Raw genomic sequence first — 22995 nt, 5'->3', positions numbered from 1 at the left:
GCAGAGTATTTGATATGCAATTGTTGTCAAACCACAGGTTAAGAACCACTGATCCAAGCACATGCCTTCTTCATATGCCTCTTGATTTTTGACAGGTTCAGACATATATAGAATGCATTGTAATCATACTCAACATCTCATTACCCTCTGGCAGGCTTCTCTGAACCCCTTCTTCTGCCCACCCTGTCCCCCAGTGATTACACCATTAGAGAGAAAAATGTCTCCTCCAGCATGATCAAAGCCATTAGGACCTCACTTTTTTGTCTGTCACAGGAAGTCAGAGTGCCCAGTGTCATGCAGGTACCCACAGCTCTGTATGTTCCTGACTACTGCAACAACAGTGTTGGGTCTGGATGTCATGATGCTCTTCTTCATCTTCTGACTCTGAAATTATATCTGCCCTCCATTCTATGATGTTCACGGGCCTTGGAAGGTGGAGATGGGCTTGATATCTATGTCCTGTTTAAGGGTGAGTACTCCTTGGTTTCAGCACTTTCATCAGATGTCTCTGATCGTCATGCATCATTAGGGGCTGGGGACAAGGGTACAAAGTCTTGGTTGGCTTCAGTAGTAAATGGATATGGGAAACACATCAACACTCACTTCTAGGGCAGTGTCCACAGATGCAATTGCTACATCCTGCTGATATCTTTTAGAGTGCTTGTGCATAGCACATACTAATTAAAAAGAAAAATTAATGAAAATATGAGGATCATGAAACAGACACAAATGGAAGCCCCTAAATTTTTAATACTTGAAATATTTTCATGGAATTTATAAAAAAATTACATCAATGATTATAAATACAAGAAATTAACCCTTGCTAGAAATAGTTCCCCAAAAGAAGAAAGATGTAACATACAATCATTACAATATCCCTTACAGTTTTTGAAACTAAATTTTCTTAAATTAGTTGACTTCATATTGTCACATCTTCTCAATGTTCAGCAGGGGATGTGAGCATATAATTATCTGATTATTTCCTTTTGGAGTTCGGGGGGAGGGGTAAGAGAGGGCGGAGACAATAGATGAGGGGTTTTCCTTTTTAAATACAAGTAGTACTGACCTGGAAAAACCATCCCTCTTAGATGGCTTTCCCAGTGCTAGAAGGTGCTGCTCAGGGTACCAGAGGAGAAATTTAATAATAATTCTTATCCAGCTACAAGTGTGGTGAGGACAATAACAACTGTCTTGACAAGATGCACCCACAGATGCAATACTGGCACGAATGTCGTGGGAGTAACGGCATTGTCATTGGCTTTAAGGTCTGTTCTATGAGATGAAACCCGTGCCTAGCAATTGTCATCAAGACCAAAAGCCTGTAGCTAGATGGGTCATAGACCCTAGGGGGAACCTAATGCTAATGAACATAGTATTAAACTGAAAACCCATAGAGGAATGCATCATTCAACCCTATCAGAGAAGCTTCTTTTTGAATCAGATAACAATTAGCAGAGACCAACAATTGGTCCTCCTTCAAACAACAGAGACTGTGAAGTACTTGTCAATATCATACCATACTCAAGTTCAGAAATTATTGTGGGAAAGGGGGTGGAAAGATTAGGAGCCTGAGGCAGTAGAATACAACAAAAGAACAATGTTTTCAAGACACAAAGGGGCACCTATGAACTCACAGCCATTGTGAAAGCATGCACGAGATCTACACCAGCTAAAGCTAGACAAAATCCCAGCATGAAAGAAAGGAGAAAAGCACAGAGTCCCTTCCCTAGCTAAGCAACTATAAGCAACTGGGAGTTGCTGAGAAAGGAAAGTGGGTTTTCTTTCAGAGTGTGACTCTTGGTCTGGTGGACCATATTCCAGTGCGGGACTGACACCCAAGAATATTTGAGCCACACAAGCTAAACTTGATTAAAGAAAAAAAGAGGAGCTGGCACCCAAACCTCGCCAATCCTGGCCCACAGCTACCTGCTCCCAAACCCCGTGGGAGAGACAGCTCATCACCCAGAGGTGTGGGCAGTCCTGAGACTGCAGGGCAGGAGAGACCGCCACTTCTGCCCACCTTTGCCAACATCCCTGGCGCAAGAGGAAACTGTATAGGGCCTCTCCACACAGAAAGATAGGGGCAGTCAAACTGCAGGAGCCCTGCAGTCCAGACTGCACCTGGAACTGAACTGACCTGATCAAACAGGTCCCTGTACCCAAATGCTTTGGGAGGGAGAGCTAGACCTTCAGAGGGGCAAAAATGCCTGGGAAACAAGAGGAGACTACTGTCTGCCCACATTTCTGACTCTAGAAGAAAACACCTAGCGCCATTAGGGCCCTTTGCACACAGGCCCCAGTAGAAGGGTCAGGACTTTCTGGTTTCAGGAAAACACAATCAAACAGGTAAAGAATTAAAAATGGAAATAGAAGCAATAAAGAAAGCACAAAGGAAGACAACCCTGGATATAGAAAACCAAAGGAAGAGACAAGGAGCTGTAGATACAAGCATCACCAACAGAATACAAGAGATAGAAGAGAGAATATCAGGAGCAGAAGATTCCATAGAAATCAACGACAGAATGGTCAAAAATAATGTAAGACAGAAAAAGCTACTGGCCCAAAACAGGAAATTTAGGACTGAATGAGAAGATCAAACTTAACGATAATAGGTATAGAAGAGAGTGAAGACTCCCAACTCAAAGGACCAGTAAATATCTTCAACAAAATCATAGAAGAAAGCTTCCCTAACCTAAAGAATGAGATGTCCATAAACATACAAGAAGCCTACAGAACTCCAAATAGATTGGACCAGAAAAGAAACTCCTCCCGTCACATAACAGTCAAAACACCAAATGCACAAAACAAAGAAAGAATATTAAAAGCAGTAAGGGAAAAAGGTCAAGTAACATATAAAGGCAGAACTATCAGAATTACATCAGACGTCGCACCAGAGACTGTGGAAGCCAGAAGATCCTGGACAGATGTCATACAGACCCTAAGAGAACACAAAGGCCAGCCCAGGTTACTGTATCCAGCAAAACTCTCAATTAATATAGATGGAAAAACCAAGATATTCCATGACAAAACCAAATTTACACAGTATCTTTCTACAAATCCAGTGCTACAAAGGAAAATAAATGGTAAAGCCCAACATAAGGAGGCAAGCTACACCCTAGAAAAAGCAAGAAACTAATCATTTTACAACAAAACAAAGAGAAGACAAGCACACAAACATAATCTCACCTCCAAATACAAAGAGAACAGGAAGCAAAAATCACTATTCCTTAATATCTCTCATCATCAATAGACTCAAATCCGCAATAAAAAGACAAGATTAACAAACTGGATGCGTAATGAGGATGCAGCATTTTGTTGCCTACAGGAAACACACCTCAGAGACAAAGACAGAAACTACCTCAGAGTAAAAGGCTGGAAAACAACTTTACAAGCATATGGTCTGAAGAAGCAAGCTGGAGTAGCCATTCTAATATTGAGTAAAATCGATTTCCAAACAAAAGTCATCAAAAAAGATAAGGAAAGACACTTCATATTCATCAAAGGAAAAATCCATCAAGATGAACTCTCAATCCTAAATGTCTATGCTCCAAATACAAGGGCACCTACATACATAAAAGAAACCTTACTAAAGCTCAAAGCACACATTGCACCTCACACAATAATAGTAGGAGATTTCAACACCCCACTCTCATCAATGGACAGATCATGGAAACAGAAATTAAACAAAGACATAGACAGACTAACAGAAGTTATGGACCAAATGGACTTATCAGATATTTATAGAACATTCTATCCTAAAACAAAAGGATATACCTTCTTCTCAGCACCTCATGGTACTTCTCTAAAATTGACCATATAATCCTGCACAAATCAGATATAAAAAGACAGAAATAATCCCATGTGTCCTATCAGACCACCATGGGCTAAAGCTGGTCTTCAATAACAATAAGGAAAGAACGCCCACATATACATGGAAGTTGAACAATGCTCTACTCAATGATAACCTGGGCAAGGAAGAAATAAAGAAAGAAATTAAAAACTTCTTAGAATTTCTTAAAAATGAAGGTACAATAAACTTATGGGACACAGTGAAAGCTGTGCTAAGAGGAAAATGCATAGCTCTGAGTGCCTGCAGAAAGAAACAGGAGAGAGCATATGTCAGCAGCTTGACAGCACACCTAAGAGCTCTAGAACAAAAAGAAGGAAATACAGGCAGGAGGAGTAGAAGGCAGGAAATAATCAAACTCAGAACTGAAATCAACCAAGTAGAAACAAAAAGACTATACAAAGAATCAACAGAACCAAAAGTTGGTTCTTTGAAAAAATCAACAAGATAGATAAACTCTTAGCCAGACTAATGAGAGGACACAGAGAGTGTGTCCAAATTAACATAATCAGAAATGAAAAGGGAGACATAACAACAGAATCAGAGGAATTTCAAAAAATCATCAGTAACTACTACAAAAACGTATATTCAACAAAACTTGAAAATTTGGAGGAAATGGACAATTTCCTAGACAGACACCAGGTACCTAAGTTAAATCAGGAATAGATAAAGCATTTAAATAACCCCATAACTCCTAAAGAAATAGAAGCAGTCATTAAAAGTCTCCCAACCAAAAAATGCCCGGGTCCAGATCGGTTCAGTGCAGAATTCTATCAGACCTTCATAGAAGACCTCATACCAATACTATCCAAACTATTCCACAAAATTGAAACAGATGGAGCACTACCGAATTCCTTCTATGAAGCCAAAATTACTCTTATACCTAAACCACGCAAAGACCCAACAAAGAAAGAGAACTTCAGACCAATTTCCCTTATGAATATCAACCCAAAAATTCTCAGTAAAATTGTTGCAAACTGAATCCAAGAACACATCAAAACAATCATCCATCATGATCAAGTAGGCTTCATCCCAGGTATGCAGGGATGGTTTAATATATGGGAAACCATCAACGTAATCCATTATATAAACAAACTGAAAGATAAAAACCACATGATCATTTCATTAGATGCTGAGGAAGCATTTGACAAAATTCAACACCCCTTCATGATAAAAGTCCTGGAAAGAACAGGAATTCAAGGCCCACACCTAAACATAGCAAAAGTCATATAAAGCAAACCAGTAGCTAACATTAAACTAAATGGAGAGAAACTTGAAGGATTACCATTAAAATCAGGGGCTAGACAAGGATGCCCACTCTCTCCCTACTTATTCAACATAGTTCTCGAAGTCATAGCCACAGCATTCAGAAAACAAAAAGAGATCAAAGGGATACATATTGGTAAAGAAGAAGTCAAAATATCACTACTTGCAGATGATATTATAGAAGATTTACGTGATCCCAAATTTCCACCAGAGAACTACTAAACCTGATAAACACCTTCAGCAAAGTGGCTAAGTATAAAATTAACTCAAATAAATCAGTATCCCTCCTCTACGCAAAAGAGAAACAAGCTGAGAAAGAAATTAGGGAAACGACACCCTTCATAAAAGTTCTAAATAATATAAAATAACTCGGTGTGACTTTAACAAAGCAAGTGAAAGATCTGTATGACAAGAACTTCAAGCTTCTGAAGAAAGAAATTGAATATCTCAGAAGATGGAAAGATCTCCCATGCTCATGGATTGACAGGATTAATATAGTAAAAATGGCCATTTTACCAAAAGCGATCTACAGAGTCAATGCAATCCCTTCAAAATACCAATCCAATTCTTCAGAGAGTTAGAAAGAAAAATTTGCAAATTCAACTGGAATAACAAAAAGCCCAGGATTGCTAAAACTATCCTCAACAATAAAAGAACTTCCGGGAGAATCACTATCCCTGAACTCAAGCAGTATTACAGAGCAATAGTGATAAAAAGTGTATGGTATCGGTACAGAGACAGACAGATAGACCAGTGGAATAGAATTGAAGACCCAGAAATGCACCAACACATTTATGGTCACTTGATTTTTGACAATGGAGCCAAAACCATCCAATGGAAAAAAGATAGCATTTTCAACAAATGGTGTTGGTTCAACTGAAGGTCAGCATGTTGAAGAATGCAGATTGATCCATTTTTATCACCCTGTACAAAGCTTAAGTCCAAGTGGATCAAGGACCTCCACATCAAACCAGATACACTCAAACTAATAGAAGAAAAAGTGGGGAAGCATTTCAAACACATGGGCACTGGACAAAATTTCCTGAGCAAAACACCAATGCTTGTGCTCTAAGATCAAGATCTAAGACAAATGGAATCGCATAAAGCTACAAAGGCAAAGGACACTGTTGTTAGGACAAAAAGACAACCAACAGATTGGGAAAAGATTTTTACCAATCCTAAAACTTATAGAGGCCTTATATCCAAAATATACAAAGAACTCAAGAAGTTAGACTGCAGGTAGACAAATAACCCTATTTTAAAATGGTGTTCAGAGCTAAACAAAGAATTCACATCTGAGGAATGTCAAATGGCTGAGAAGCACCTAAAGAAATGTTCAACATCTTTAGTCATAAGGGAAATGCAAATCAAAACAACCCTGAGATTCCACCTCATACCAGTCAGAATGGCTAAGATCAAACACTCCGGTGGCAGCAGATGCTGGTGAGGATGTAGAGAAAGAGGAACACTCCTCCATTGTTGGTGGGATTGCAGACTGGTACAATCATTCTGGAAATCAGTCTGGAGGTTCCTCAGAAAATTGGACATTGCACTACCTGAGGACCCAGCTATACCTCTCTTGGGCATATACCCAAAAGATGCTCCAACATATAACAAAGACACATGCTCCACTATGTTCATAGCAGCCTTATTTATAATAGCCAGAAGCTGGAAAGAACCCAGATGCCCTTCAACAGAGGAATGGATACAGAAAATGTGGTACATCTCCACAATGGAATACTACTCAGTTATAAAAAACAATGACTTCATGAAATTCGTAGGCAAATGGATGGAACTGGAAAATATAATCCTGAGTGAGGTAATCAAATCACAGAAAAACACACATGGTATGCACAAGTTGATAAGTGGATATTAACCCATATGCTCGAATTACCCTAGAACACATGAAACTCAAGAAGGATGACCAAAATGTGGATGCTTCACTCTGTCTTTAAAAGGGGGACAAGAATACCCTTAGGACGGGATAGGGAGGCAAAGTTTAGAACAGAGGCTGAAGGAACGCCCATTCAGAGCCTGCCCCACATGTGGCCAATAGATATACAGCCACCAAACAAGATAAGATAGATGAAGCAAAGAAGTGTAGGCTGACAGGAACCGGATGTAGATCTCTCCTGAGAGACACAGCCAGAAGAGGGCAAATACATAGGCGAATGCCAGCAGCAAACCACTGAACTGAGAATAGGACCCCCGTTGAAGGAATCAGAGAAAGGACTGAAAGAGCTTGAAGGGGCTCAAGACCCCATATGAACAACAACGCCAACCAACCAGAGCTTCCAGGGACTAAGCCACTACCCAAAGACTATACATGGACTGACCCTGGGCTCCAACCTCATAGGTAGCAATGAATAGCCTAGTAAGAGCACCAGTGGAAGGGGAAGCCCTTGGTTCTCTGCCAAGGCTGGACCCCCAGTGAACGGGATTCTTGGCGGGAGGGTGGTAATGGGGGGAGGATGGGGAGGGGAACACCTATATGGAAGGGGAGGGGAAGGGGTTAGGGGGATATTGGTCTGGAAACCGGGAAGGGGAATAACATTTGAAATGTAAATAAGAAATACCCAGTTTAATAAAGATGGAAAAAAATTAAAATTAAAATTAAAAAAGAAAAAAGAGACCAGCAAGTTATGGGTAGAGAAGTAGGGTAGCTCTGGGAGGAACTGAGGGGAGCTGCAGGGATGATTATGATTAAAATAGATACTGTATGATTTTCAAAGGATTAAAAATATTTCCTTGAAAAAGGATTCTTTCAAAGAGCCTGTTGTTGTGGATCAGGGGAGGGGTTGGTACTCTCAGACAGCAGTGCTGACCTTTGCACTTCCCCAAGACTCAGATTTATTTGAGACATGGGAAGTTACAAATCCTGCTACCTCCTGCTTAAGGAAACACTCTTGTCAACAGTCACTGGGCTCTGCTGATTCTCTGAATTGAGCTGGCCAAGCTGCTGAGTTAGAGACAGGAATCTAGGAAGTTGTGTTGTGTTTTAATGGTGGTCACAGGGATGCTGCTCCCTTGGGCCACTTAAAAGGTTCCCAAACAAACACGAGTCTTAAAAGGAGCATGCACACATGTCCATAGAACAAATTATGTGCAAAATAGAAAAACCAACTCCAATCGGTCCTACAACTAATGCAAGACCTAAAATGGAAATATAGCCAGAGAAGTCCCATGGCTCCATTTACCTGGTGGAAATACCTTCCGACAATTGAGATAATTCTATTTACCTCTACATATATTAATCTACTCATGCTGACTGTGCCAATGATGTCTCAAAGGGAAGTAACACCCAGTTAACAAACCTTACAATCTTCCTATCCCCCACTCTGCTCCCAATAACATCGTTACCACAACATACATAATCCACACCTGTTTATGACTAGTTAAATGATATAATCTTCTAGGAGTTAGTTGAGAGTCTAGAAAAGGTGAAGAAATCGTGGAAAATAATTGCCTTAAAAGTAAGCCTCACCCTTTGCTAATGGCTCATTCTTTAAAGTGGGATATACACATGAACATTGCGCCATAGCCTTCCTAATTTGCCATCTCTAAAACAAGGCAGCACAGAGAGCAGATCCCACCCAGGGAGAGTCACAGCATGCCTTCCTTCCTCTGGGCAGCCTCCCTTGAAGAAAAGGTTTCAGGATCAAATATGAGTTAGGATTCCAAACACAGCAGATGGTTTGAGACTGACTTCACTAACCTAAAACCCACTGGATTCTTTTTCCCCTTTGTTATCTAACTTAACCTTACTAGGAGTCAAAGTTCTGTAGTTGGTGGACTTCAAGTAGGCCATTGAGTTATGACCAAAGTTATGACTTTTAACCAACTTGCCCTGATGGCTCAGGACTGGTCAAATATGCCATCTCCTTGAATATGAAAGGGGAACAAGACAAAGAAGTGAGGAATTGACACAGGATGCTGGAATGTTGCTAGATACCAAAAAGACTGTTTTTCTACAAAGGATCCCAGGCGCACAACTCAGCAGTTTGCCAAGAGACTCAGCTGCAACGCCAGTCAATTCAACAAATATTTACCAGGCACCTTTTGCCAACTCAAATGTAAGAAAGATTCCAAACTACATTTATATTCTTCAGCTATGAACCAGTGCTGGAAAAAGCAAAAAAAAAAAAAAAAAAAAAAAAAAAGCTTAATAAATGATAAGAAAGAGGACAAGAAGGAAGGAACCCCCTACAGGACTTAGCTTAAGTACCAAGAACAGAAAGATAACTGGACAGCAAGTGAGTTTCAGTGGTGTCGGCTTCGGCTAGTGATTTAATCTGGACTCATTCCTCATTTCTTAAGCTAGCTTTTGATTTAATCAGTCACTATTCTTGACAGATGGAATCACGCAGAGGATAAACCAGCTTAAAGAGAAGCTTCAAGTTTCCATTACAACTTTTTTTTTTAATCTTTTTGAGACAAGGTATTTTGTATCCAAGACTGCACTCAGATTTAGTATACACCTAACGATGGTCTTGGCTTTCTGATCTGCCATCCTCCAGCTCTAGAATGTGGGGGTTGTAGGCATTTACCACTGCACGTTTATGTAGTGCTGGGGACAGAACCCAGGGTTGCATGAATGCTAATCGAGCACTCTTCTATCAGAGTCATATCCTCAGTCTCAAAGCTAACTTCAGTGAAAAAGTTACCATTTTCTGCTCATTATGTTTTGCAGATTTGATAATGGAAAGCAGACATTTAACCTACATTTAAGAGTCACCTGCACAGTTAACTTCTCTCTGCACTATATGAACCTCATACAATGTCAGCTTCTTCCTGAGGAAACTCACAAGCGCAAGAAGAGAAACAGGAGGATGCTGATCTCACAACCTCAGAAGAGCCACATGTCCTCACAGGGACTCTGTACAGGAAGCTTGCCTGGCCCAGCAGAAACTGTCCCTAAAGGTCTGAGAAATAATCACAACCTAATGAAAGGTTTGCAAGCGCTCTGACAGTAATTGAAAGATTTTGTTATAATTAGCTATAGTTTTAAACTCTTTTCTTTGTAGCTCGAAACTGAAAACAAGCCAGATGTCCCTTGAATACTCCTGCATACCTTTAAAAGGAAGATTTTCTAATGTCTTAAAATTCATTATGCTGTCGCCCAGTTCTGTGACTACTGAAAGAGACGAGATTATGGGTTTGGGATAGGTGACCTGCATATAGTTGTGAATGCTCTCTCAGTTTATTCACTATATACTTCTTAAGATTTCAAGCTTTCTTGTTCGACCAATTTAAGATATAAGTGTTCTACTTTGCTTCTCTGTTGTTGTGACAAAAAAGCAATTGGGGGAGGGAAGGGTTTATTAGGCTTATAGGTTATAAAATAACTTCAAGATAAGACAGAGCAGAAACCAAAGGCAGGAATCTGGAGGCCGGGACTAAACTACAGACTACAGAGGTAGCCACTATTTACCACCTCACATTCCGTGACTTGTTCATCCAGCCCAGGACCACCTACCCACACACATCAGTCATTCACAAGAGAATGTCCCACAGACATGATTATTGACCTATGTGGTCAAAGCTTGCAGTCTCCTCTTCTTAGATGACTCTAGTTTTTGCCAAGGTGACAAAAATAAACCAGCACCGCAAGTGTATTCATACTTGCATGTCTGAGGCTAGGAAACTATAAAAAACTAGCAGACTCTGGGCAGTTTATGAAGACCGGAAATGTAATTGCTTCATTGTAAAGGCTGCAGGTCCATAATCAAGGCACTGGTAGATTCAGTCACCCAATAGACCATTATCTCTGCTTTGGAGATGGTCGCAGGTGGATGAAACCTTTCAGGAGACCAATGCCGTCTTCAGGAGGCAAGAGAATGGAACAGGAAGTTAGCAGCATATGGCTAGCAGCCTCTAGAGTGGCCCCTAATTCCATCTCATGAGGGGCAGCCCTTAAAATGTAACCATTTGAACAGGGCGCCATGTCTTAACTCAATCAATACTATTTCAACAGCAGACTTTAAGAGCGGACATATCCAGACATGGATTAGAAGTATTCTACAAAACAGTAATACAAAACAACTTTAATTTCCTCGCTTTTAATACTTCTAAGGTCAAGAGTGTATTGTATACTGAGAGAATTCTGGTTTCAGCCACTTTTCAACACCACTGTCTACATACAGAAATTCGAGCGTATGAAAATAACAATTAATTGTCATTATTAATTCCATCACTGGTAACAGAGGCAGAAATGTGACTAAGACAACTAACTTGTCACAGAACGTTATACTCTGTACTTATTTCTGAGTACCAGTTCCCTCCACGTCATTTGTGAGATGAGTATGCCTGGCTAAGTTACTCAAAATAGCTTTAAAGGCTGCACGTGACAACCTCATTATGAAAAGAACTCAAAGGGATGCAGAAGAAACAACGTGGAAACTATGCAGTGGCTTAAAAACTAACAACAATGTCAGAAGAAAGTTCCGGAGATTAACTTCCCTAACAATCTCAAAAACTCCATTAGTCCCCCACTTTTGCTTATAGCATTAAACGGCTTAACGTTTCTCGACTGGGTGTTCTCTCCTACACAAAGTACCTATTTGTCTTTTACTAATTATTAAACTCAGAAATAAAGACTGGTGGCCTTATCTCTTTCACCTGCCCTTTAGACTAAAGAAGAAACAAGTTATTTTGTAACCTTACAACAAACACCAACACCAGAGGATTCCGGTCTTTATTTTGGAAAATGGTTTGGTGGAGCTCAGTATTGCCTTGAACTCTTCATATAGCCAAGGATAGCCTTAAATGCCCCATGCTCCCACTGCTCCCAGAACTGGCATTTTATGAGCCACCAAGCCTGGCTCAACATCTGATTTTGCCTGTTCCGTGCTGTTTGGGGTGGAAGTCCCAGTTACCCAGGGCAAACGAGAAGGGAATAGGTACAGAGAAGTCCACGAGGTCTAGCACCCAGGAAAACAGTGTGCTGGGTGCTTCTTATCTGGAAGCACTGAGAGTTGTTGGGTGTTTCTTTTTTTTCCCCTTCCATTTTTATTAGCATTCCACTACGTACCATTTCCATATATACACATAAGAGTCTCTGATTATACTCCCCCCTGTTGTTACCATTGGTGGGGCCCTTCCACTTTCCCCGCCCACCCTCCTCATACCTGCTGATGGTCTCCTTTTGATATCTTTGCTCACTACCTGCCACATATGAGAGAAAACATGTGGCACTGTCTTTCTGAGAGAGTTTTTGCACTTCACATGGTGACCTCCAGTTCCATTACTTTTCTCCCAATGACAATCCCCTTCTTGTTCACATAAAACATGATTGTATTAATTCATCTTCTGACAGGAACCTATGCTGTTTACAGATCTTGGCTATTTTAAATAATGCTGCAATAAACTATATGCATATCCCTAATATGTTGACTTGGAGACTTCGGTTGTATATATCAAAAACTGATATATAGAACAATCATATGAGAGGTCAAATTTTAATTTTTTCAGGAACATCCATTTCATGAACATTCATTGCGTGAACTAATTCACATTCCTGTCAAAAGTGGACACATCTCTTTTCTTCACATCTTTACGTACATTGCAGATTCTTGGTTTGGTTCACCGTAGCCATTCTCATTGAGACGTGACAGGATCTCAATGTAGCTTCTATTTGTATTTCCTACTAGTTAGAGAGGTTGAATGTTTTTAGTTAGAGAGGTTGAGCGTTTCTCATATATTTATTGGCCATTTTACTGGATAAGTGTCTGCTGCTAATTTTGTCATTTACACATTGGCTTGTTTATTCATTTGGTATGTAATTTTTAATTACTTTTTAAATTTTTTTATGTATATTACTACTTTGCTTATATGTATATAAGCGTGTGCAGTGCTAAAAGAGGCCAGAAAAGGTCATGGGGTCCCCTGGAACTGAAGTTGTAGAAAACTATGAATTGCAATGTGGGTGATAGGACCTGAACTCAGGATTCCTGCAAGAGCAGGCAGTGCTTTTAGCTGGTGAGCAGCTCACTAGGCCCCTAATGCTGATCTTTATGCATTCGACATATTACCCCTCTGTTGGATAAGTAGTCCTCCTACTCTCAAGGCTGTCTCTTGACTCTCTTCGGTTGTGACAGTCTTTTAAATCTTATGCAGCCCTATTTATCAATCTTTGCTACTATTTCCTAAGCTATTAAGGCCCTGTTCTGAGAAATCGTCAAGTGTTTCCATGTGTTGTCCTCTAACAGTTTCAAAGTTTCAGGTCTTATGCTAAGGCCTGTTCCACTTAGAGTCAAACTGTGTAAAGAGTGAGGGATGGGATTGCATATGGTTTTGCTGTCTCTCAGACCCCTTCATAGAGAGTCTTTTCTCCTCTGTATGCTTTTAGTCCTGTTGTCAAAATTCAGATGGCTATCACTACATAGCTTCTCTCTGGATGAAGTGTTTCCTGGTGTACTCATATGGTGTTTGAAGTCAGGTACGATGATAACTATATTATGGCTACATTTGCTCAGGACAGCTTTGCTATCTAAGGCTGTTTTTGTGGTTCTATATTGAATTTAGGTATTTATTTTTCTACTTCCATGAAAACCAGAAATTCTGAAAGAGATATGTTGACCATTTTACTTATATAGCCATTTTGATAATATTAATCCTCCTAATCCATCAATATGTGGTGTTCCATTTTCTACCCTTCTCCATTTTTTCAAAGACATTTTGTTACTTTTTCCATGGTATTGGCTTTTAATATATCTGGCTTACTTAAGTGTATAGTGTTTTGAGATTTGGGGGGTCTTTTTTATGCAACTATTAATGGAGTATTTTCCTGACTGTTCCTAACAAGTTGATTATTGGTATCTAGAAAAGCTGCCAATTTCTATATACTGACTCTGTATCCTGACACCTTACTGAATGTGTCTGTTGAATCTGAGAAGGGTGTACGTGAGATTCTCTCTCTTCACAAGAGTGCCTACCATCACAAATTCCATTCTCGTGCTCATCTGCCCTGTTTCAGAACGTCTTTAATCTTCCTTAAAACACAGCAACCATTAACCCATAAGACACAAATACACTACTCCGATGTTGAGAAGGAAGATGTTGGCTAGGGTACTGTTTCAAGAAACTTGCTTAACTATTACTTAAAAGTGTTAGAAGATATGATTGTAAATCATAGTGAGTTTAATACTATGGTTTAATTAAATCATCTCTTTTGTAAAGATTGTTATGTTAAATTCCCCTCATTGTTTGACAATGGAAACACACACAGACTCACATGTGTGAGCCTCTCAGCTGAAATTAATGATGCACTTTTATTCTCTATTATTGTGTGGCAAACATTCTGACACTGAGTAAATGAAGCAGAATCATTCAGAGCGATGATTCCAATGCATTGATTAATGATGCCAAACAGCCCTGCATACCTCAGGTAAATTACAACACTTACAGTATGGAAATTAGGAGGGTACCCTGAAATTAATGTTTTCCCACTAATCACCTTTCCTTCACAATCTACCCTCCGTGGAAATAACTTTCCTGAGATTAGACATCCCTCCTCCCTTTCTTTAAAGCAATATCTAGCTATGGAGCACAGACTAGCCTCTAACATGTTATCCTCTTCCTCCTTCTTTAGCCCCTGGGTGCAGTTGCTACCATGCCCAGTTGTCCCTGAGTGTTAAGCTATCAGACAATGCTAAACTCCCTTCAAAGGTAGAGGGGGAAGGCAAAGAAAACATCCTCTGTAAATGTTTATCAAAGAGAAGTTTTTAGAGATAGGGACATGGCCCAATAGTTATGCACACTGGCTGCTCTTGCACAGGGCCCAAGTTTACTTCCCTGGCACCCACAGGGCAGCTAACAACTGGCTCTAATGTCCGTCAGAGGAATCTAAGGCCTCTTTTGCTCTCTGTAGGCTTCTGCAAACATGTGGCACAAATAAAATCACACAGGGTCCAAACTCACATGCATCGTAAAAGACATTTTCTAAGAAACCTATTAGAGTGCTGTACACACTATTTTCTATTGCAATTTAAATAAACCGAACACAAAACTACTACACTGTTTTACTAATGAAAGATTCTAGAGTGGCAAAAAAATCCATAGCAACAGGAAGTAGAGAGGTGATTAAGAGAAGGCGTAGGGGAGATGGAGTTTCTGGTTACGTGGTTGGTTGCAGAGTGGAATAGAGTTTTGCAAAGTGGAATAGAGTTAGGAGGCGAGCAATGGCAATGGCTGCCCAACACAGGAATAAGAACATGAGAGGCCTCCCTGAGTCTCTTCACGGTAACCTGTTAATCTCCTCTGCTCCTGCCAGAGAGTGCCATAAAGCGCCATCTTACTTATTAAGATACCCAACTTCAACTGGATAACCTCGCCATCTCCATCCCAGCATCCGCAGTACGTCAGTCTGCAAACTCAGAGTGTCCAGAGGTGCCTGAAGGCTTGCAGAGGAGTTAAACTGGGAAAGCAACACTAGTTCAGCAAGTACTGGGTTGTCAGTATGTCCCTTCGAAAGCAAATTCACACAGGCAAATGCATTGGCACGCAGTTGTCAGAACATGCATACATTCATTCACATATTCATTGTCCTCTTTGCAAAGTAAACTGATTTTCAACTTGGTCAAACATATTAAGTGAGCTAAAAACTGAATCTTAAGACCATAGTGGTATTATTATCAGTATATAGGAAATATTTTTACATACTAATTTAAACAGTTTGCCAATAAAGGGAAAATACAATTTGGTCTATTCATCTAGCACATTTCCTTCCTTCTGAAACTCTTTCTGCTTCCAACCCTAGGGACAGCCTAATCCTCCACCCTGCAGACCCCACACTGTGAGCTGAATTTTGCTCAGGAAGAGTGACCAAGTACAAGATCTTTCGAGTGAATATGAATGCGTACATGTTTCAGTCCAAGATGAGTATCTGGTTTGCTATTTCTGGCAAAAGGGCAGGGAACATCCAAGGTTGTCAGTATAACTTTTATCTCTTGTGATTTAACTGGCCCTTTTGCAAGTACACAATCCAACTTCAAAAGAAGGAAAGGAGTTTTCCTTTTCCATGATTAATCAAACAAAGCCTGGGGTGGAGGGGTGGGAACAGATTAACAGACCTTCAGGCGACAGTCAAGTTGGTGCTTAAAGAAAGAAACAAATTTTAACAGTACAATAGAATTATTATTTTTAATTAAAGCAAGGCAAAATATGATAAGCGCCTTCAAGGAAAGAAAAATTATTACAACAATGTGACCCAGTGTAAAACTATACCACGAAGACCAGTAACTTAAAGAGAAAAGGTTTATCATCGGTTACCTCATGAGGCTAAGGCGAAGTATACGCATATACACAGATCATTCAAATACCCCAGCACTAAAAGGCATGGCTGCCAGATTCAAATGGCTGCTCGTAAGGAATATAATAGGAATTTGCATAAACCTGCTTGAGTTATTTCAAGCAGAATCAACTGGACTCATTTTTATATGCAGAAGTCTCTAAGTGTTAGTGGAACTAACACTTAAGAGTAATGTGCAGGGACATGGTTGGGACTAGTTAATGGGGGATTGGGAATGGAGAAAACTGTAAATATAAGCAAAGATTCTAAAGTCTAGAACAACTGCTATGCCCAACTCAGTACCTTCACAGGCAACAAATATGTTTAGTTCATTAATCATGTAGAATCAACTCAGTAACTGATAGCGTGTCTTAGAACCCAGCAAATATTGAGGATACTGAGAATTCTAGTTTTCATCCTGTTAATAATAATAAAAAAAAACATGCTTACAAAAAAAATTTAGGAGCAGAAATGGTTTATTTGGCTTCTACTTCAGGTCACAGTCCATCACTGAGAGAGGTCAGTACTGATACACAAATGGGAACGTATTGTAAAAATCGCAGCGAAAAGCTGTTTGTTTAGCTTTCTTACATAGCCTAAAGCCGCTTTGCCCAGGGAATGGGGCCACCCATAGTGGGCTGGGACCTTCTATATCAATCAAGAATCAAAACTCCACAGACATTCCCACAAGCCAGTCTGATCTGATCAACGTCTCAATTGTGACTCTCTCCTCAGATTGTGACTACCTTGACAGTCAAAGCTAACTAGGACATGAGCAAATATTAAATACTTTCTGATAACCTAGAAAAGGAAAATAAAACAAGAGCATCAAATCGTCACTTCCTTGCAAAGGGGCTATACTTTCTACATTAGTCTCAGTATTACATACTCCTTCTATCAGAGGCGAGAGGAGCAGCTACTCTATGGCTCTCCCACTTGACTTGTGTCCTGATGGCCATTTAGCCACCCTTTAGAAAGATCCCAATTAAATTTTAATGTCTGACGTGGGGTATACAGATCAGTTAGCTAAGCCCTTGCTGAACACACACAAAGCCCTGGTTTCAGTCACCAATACAGCATGAAACTAAGGACATCTATACCCTGCATTTAGACGGTAGCAGTCAGAAAATCATCTTTGGCTAAAACAGTAAATTCACAGATCAAGGCCAACTCTGGATACATGACACTGTTTCAAAAATAATCCGACTCAAAGTCAAGTTCTTCCCATCACTTTTTTAAAGCAGATGATGAGAAAGTGGCCACTATACAAATGTCAAGATTTAAGTCACTGGAACTTACTGAATGGCTTATGGGAACACTGTTCTGTGCCTGGTTATAAAAATGCCAATGAAATCCAACCGGCTGCTCGCCCGCACACATTATTTTTAGACACAATCGCAGTGTTACATGTAAGCTTTAGGGCAGCATTTAAATGGATGGTCTAGGAAACAATAAAGCCACCCCAAAACACTCTAGTTATATTCCAAATTTAGACTAAGTAGGAAATACCAGAGGAATTTTATCTACTCTATCAAACAATAAAATTCTCTCAGACAAAGAACCAGAGAAACGGGTATGAGAACTTTGTTCTCTTGCTGGAGAGCCAATGTGCTAATAAAAACATCCAGCAAAGGACTATCAAGTCTTTCCAGTATTGTTCTCGGCAAGTTTTGTTTTTTTTTTAACATGGAACGTTAAGCAATGTGCTAGCTATTGGTCCAAAGTAATAGACGACACTTACATACCACTAATTAAACCATCAAGACAAGGGGATGAGTAAAGCTAGAAACCAAGGCAAAGGCTACCGGCTCCCAGAAAAAGATCCAACACCAGAGACAAAAAAAAAAAGTTAGGTAAAGAAAGCAGAATAGAGAAGCCAGTGAGGTAAACACAGTGGGGGAGGAGGGCAGAGACTAGCATTCTGACAGTTCTTCAAAGCATTTTTACCGAAGAAAGCTCTAGACCTGGAGTTACCACGATTTTTCCCAAGGGTCACATAAAAATGTGTTTAGAGTCGAACATAAAATGCTTGGTCCGGGAGAAAGGAAGATGGCTCAGTGGGTAAGAGGACTTGCTATATATAAGCAGGAAGACCTGAGTTCAGGTTCCTAGCATATCAGAGATCAGGCATGGCCACCTGCGCCTGTAGCCCCAATGCTGTGGAGGGACCACTGGGGCTTGCTAGCACGACAGACTAGTTAAAACATTGTGAGCTCCAGATTTGTAGGGAGTGGGGAGGGAAGGGGGATAACCATGCCTCAAAAGAATAAGATAGAGAGTGGTATAGCAGGGTACCCGATGTCTTCCCTCTGGCTTCCACACTCACAGGTAGACATGCGATTGTGTAGGTATGCACACACACACACACACACACACACACACACACACACACACACACACACACACACACCCCAAACAAACCAACCACCAAATACACGATGCAGAGTGTCTTCCCCAGGTGACTCCCACAGCAGTGCAAAGGACCAGCACTCCAACAGACACTGTCACAGTGCCCTGCTCACACCAGCTCAGGACACTACTTGCTGCACACCACATGTGTGACACTAACTGTCACACAGAGCAGCTGCTGAATTCCCACACCTCCTTGGAGCTGCTACTGTTAGCTTCATCCCCATTTCCAGAGAGGGCTTAGAAATGACAGCAGGGCCTCAGGCCAGACCTTCAGAGTACTGGGCGAGCCCACAGTCAGTGCGTTTCTGACACTGAATTAATTTCTACCCAAATTCAAAGGCTAACTTGGTAAAATGGCAAATCCTGGCACCATCTTCAGAGATTTTGACTTAGTTCTCTGGGATTTTACCACCTATTTTAAGCAATTCCGAAGTATATTGTCAGCATAACACTAAAAAAATCTATAATACAATGTGCCTTCTAAGCAAAAGTGTAATTATTGTATTAGAAATTCTTTAATCCTTAACTCCAGCATATGATTATCTCCAAAGAGTAGAAACTGCGAGAAATTATTAATATTTTACTTTTAGGCTGTTTTATATATTGAATGATTACAAAAGATAGGCTTTAAAATATTTCACAGAAATAAAAATGGCTTAATATTTTGGAAAACAATTTTTGTCTGAAAGCTTCTTTCGCTTTCACTAATCTTTTCATTTTGACGGGGGCTTATGACCGTTGGTGAGCATGTTGGTTTGGAAGTCTTAGTCTGGCCCTCTGTACCTTCTAACCATGTATTCTCTGGAAACACTTCAGTGATGTGTCACTTAGGATGAGGAGCCTTGTAACAGGATTGTGAGAATTCCCAGAATTCGCTCTGATAATACATCCTTCTGAAGAGAGGAAAGCCATAAGCTGCACCAACTACATGAGGTCTGGCATCAGCACCTCATGGACGCGAACCTCAGGCACTATTAAGAGCATGTGAGCCCGTCAATCCTGGGTCTCTGTCAGAAGCTGTGTAGGTCAGAGACAAGAATTGTTTTCAAACATACAATCTTGAGGACTCTCTGATCCATGAAAGCAACTGATGCCCACAAGGCACAATAAGACTGAAGTAGACTGTCAAAGTATAGAGTCTTCTTTTTAAGGAGAGGTGGCTATAGCAGCATACTTTGCTATCATAATACCTGGGCTCTGATTACATGCTAATATATGTGCCTGATACCAGAATAACACAAACTGAGGTGTGATCACAATATCCATAGAAACAACTAAATTGGTTGAAAAAAAAAAGTGACTGCCATCCTTCAACTTGGACATAACAAAGGGTAAGAGAACAAAAGGATAATTTGGAAATCATATGGGCTCAGATGGCACTTCAATGTCCAAAACTGATTTGCAAAAGAGCACAGGGTTGCCATTCTAAAGGCCAGCAATGTTTTCTGTCATCAGACAGATCTGCAAATGAGATTTTTCAATACCCAGATATGTTTTCTGGCCCATGACGATGGCAACATTACTTCTACATGCTCTATTTTACAGAGCTTTAGTGATGACGAGAGCAGATCATGGATGCTAGAACTTGAAGAAATGTTCAAATTCCTTATGAGGAATCTCGGTGGTTCTTGCTTGCTTCTCAATTGCTGGGAGACAACCCTGTCCAAAAGCAAGAAGCAGAAAAAACAGGTGATCTCATCTCCTGCTTCCAAGTGACAGTCCATCATTAAGGAGTGTCAGAGGAGAAACCAAGAGGCAGGAAGTGAAGCCCAGACCCTGGGGGAGTGCTGCTTACTCCCTTGCTCCAAAGCTCACATTCACCTACCACTCTTAACCAGAGACGACAAGGACATCCCTGTGCTCCCATGCATTGGCCCTGCTGCATCAATTAGCCATCAATGAAATGCCCCACAGACAGGCTCACAGCCAATCCAATTGAGTTTCCTTCTTCCTAGAAAGCATAATAGGACAAAGCCGTCACCAGAAAACCATTACTCATATGAATGTGAATTAAAAAGTATTCCAAAATCATAAACCAGACTAACCTACACACTGAATCCAACAGCATACAAAAATGATTGTAAGCTGTGATCAACTGAGACTTATCCTAACAATGCAAGGTTGGTTTAACGTATGAAAAATAGTCACGTATCACCTTTTCATAACAAGAGATGCGAAAGGAACATTTGGTAAGATTCGAATCTTTCTTGATCAAGCCAGTCTCTTTATGGTAGGAGTGGGCAAGAAAATTTTTGACAGGATTTAAAAATCTCCAAACATACCTACTATCACAGGTAGTTACCTACGGGACAAGCTCCTAAGAAGGGGAAGATAGAAAGGAATGGGGAGTAAAAGAGAGGGAGAGATGGGGAGCTGATCCTCAAATCATACGAAGTCACAGAGGATTCAGGAAAGCCACAGTTATCTTCAAAAATAAGAACAAAAGAAGGCCTAGTTTCAAAACTTCTAAGAAATCAGTGTAGGGGCACAGTCTGGACAGTGAGCAGAAAGGTGGTAACCTCATGATCTGACTTCAGAAATTCAGGCTAGTATGGGATATAGGATCCTACCTTTAAAACAAATAAACAAAACATAAATATCTTACAAGGAAGAATTGACAAATAAGACAATGTGGTGCTAGCATGATGTACACACCAGTGGACCAGACAAAAAGTCTAGAAATAATATCAAGTGTTGACAGTAAACAGAGTTTTGAACAAAATATCAAGCTAATCAGATAAAAAAAAATACATTGGGATTCCTTTAGCATTATCTCATGTTTTACTGTTGAAGGTTGAATCCAGGGCCTCCAAGCTGTGACCCACAGGCCAAGAATAGTCTTTTTAATCAATGGTGTGGGGGAAGATGGATATTCTGAAGCAAAGACATGATTGCAGGTAATTACTTTGAGTCACTTCTACAGAGTCCATCCAAACAGATCAAAGGCTTAAATGTCAAAACTAAGACAAAAATTCTTAGCCAAAAATATAGGGAATACATTTTTATGACTTCAGATCTGGCAATGGTTTGTAAATCTGACATTCAATCCACAACTGTCTTCAAATAAAAGCACGACATGATCGTTACCCTATGTCTGCACTGTTGCTTTTGCAGAGGACCACACAGCGAGCCATACCGCCATTTCCACCAAGAAACATGCATGCAAGTTTCCTCCTTGTTTTTCCAGGTTGACAGGCACCTTTTTGCACTGGTATTTCGTTATCTACCTGTTCGCATACTTATGTATGCATTCATGTAGCACAGGAGGCTTGGGTTGTTTCCAAGTTCTGGCAGTGAAGAATACAAATATAAATGGCTGGACAGCTCCCAGAGAGCCAGTGAGGAAGATATGGGCAGAGATAACTCCAAGCCTTCTTGGGACACTGAAAAGGTTCTGTATGACACTAACCGTAGATGTACCTTAACATAAATCTGTCCAAAGTCATGAGAAAAACACCACGAATACTCAAATATTTACTTTGTGTGATAAGGCTATGTTGATGTATGCTCATGGATCACAGCAAATACACAGTTCCGGTGGAGTATGACGACAGCAGGAAAGGCTATGCATGTATGTGGACAGGAAATACAAGGCCTCTCTCCATTTATTTCCTTTTCTTTTCTAGTGAGTCAGAAGCTTCTCTAAAACAAATCAGGTCGTTGGAAATAAAGATGAGTTAAGCTTCATCAAAATTAATGTCTACAAAGACTACCATGCTACCAGGTAACCTGTAGAATAAAGGAAAGTAGGGCTTACTACTGAAAATACATAAAGAGGGGTTGAGGATTTAGCTCAGTGGTAGAGCGCTTGCCTAGCAAGTGCAAGGCCCTGGGTTCGATCCCCAGCTCCGGAAAAAAAAAAAAAATACATAAAGAACTTTCCATCTCAGCAACAACAGGCAAACAGCCTAAGAAAAAGCAACGGAGCTGTGTAAACACTTGCTCCTAGAAGATATGCACAGAGCTAGCAACACAGGAAGAAAAGGTTGAACATGAGTGGTTATTAGGAAAATGCAAATCAAAACCAACGAGATGCTACCTATAGCTACTAGAATGGCTATAATCAGAAAAGACATGGCCAACGAAGAAATGGCATTGACAAGACAATGAGAAAGCTACAACCTTCCACAGACTGCTGATGAAAATTAAAATGGCAGAACCTCTCTGGAAACCAGGATGACAG

At 40.3% G+C, this 22995-nt stretch overlaps 1 protein-coding gene across 1 annotated transcript in view; it reads right to left on the bottom strand.

Annotated features, from left to right (window-relative positions):
• Nucleotides 1–21946, bottom strand: part of Klf12 (Kruppel like factor 12) — a 363399-nt gene extending 341453 nt beyond the window's left edge. The window contains exon 1 of the mRNA XM_032918181.1: nucleotides 21900–21946. Within this exon, the coding sequence (XP_032774072.1) occupies nucleotides 21900–21946 (47 nt within the window). The remainder of the gene's footprint in view (nucleotides 1–21899) is intronic.
• Nucleotides 21947–22995: the final 1049 nt, after the last annotated feature.

This window comes from Rattus rattus, chromosome 12 (genome assembly GCF_011064425.1).
Source record: "Rattus rattus isolate New Zealand chromosome 12, Rrattus_CSIRO_v1, whole genome shotgun sequence".
Taxonomy (NCBI): domain Eukaryota; kingdom Metazoa; phylum Chordata; class Mammalia; order Rodentia; family Muridae; genus Rattus; species Rattus rattus.
This window is presented reverse-complemented; position numbering and strand designations above follow the sequence as displayed.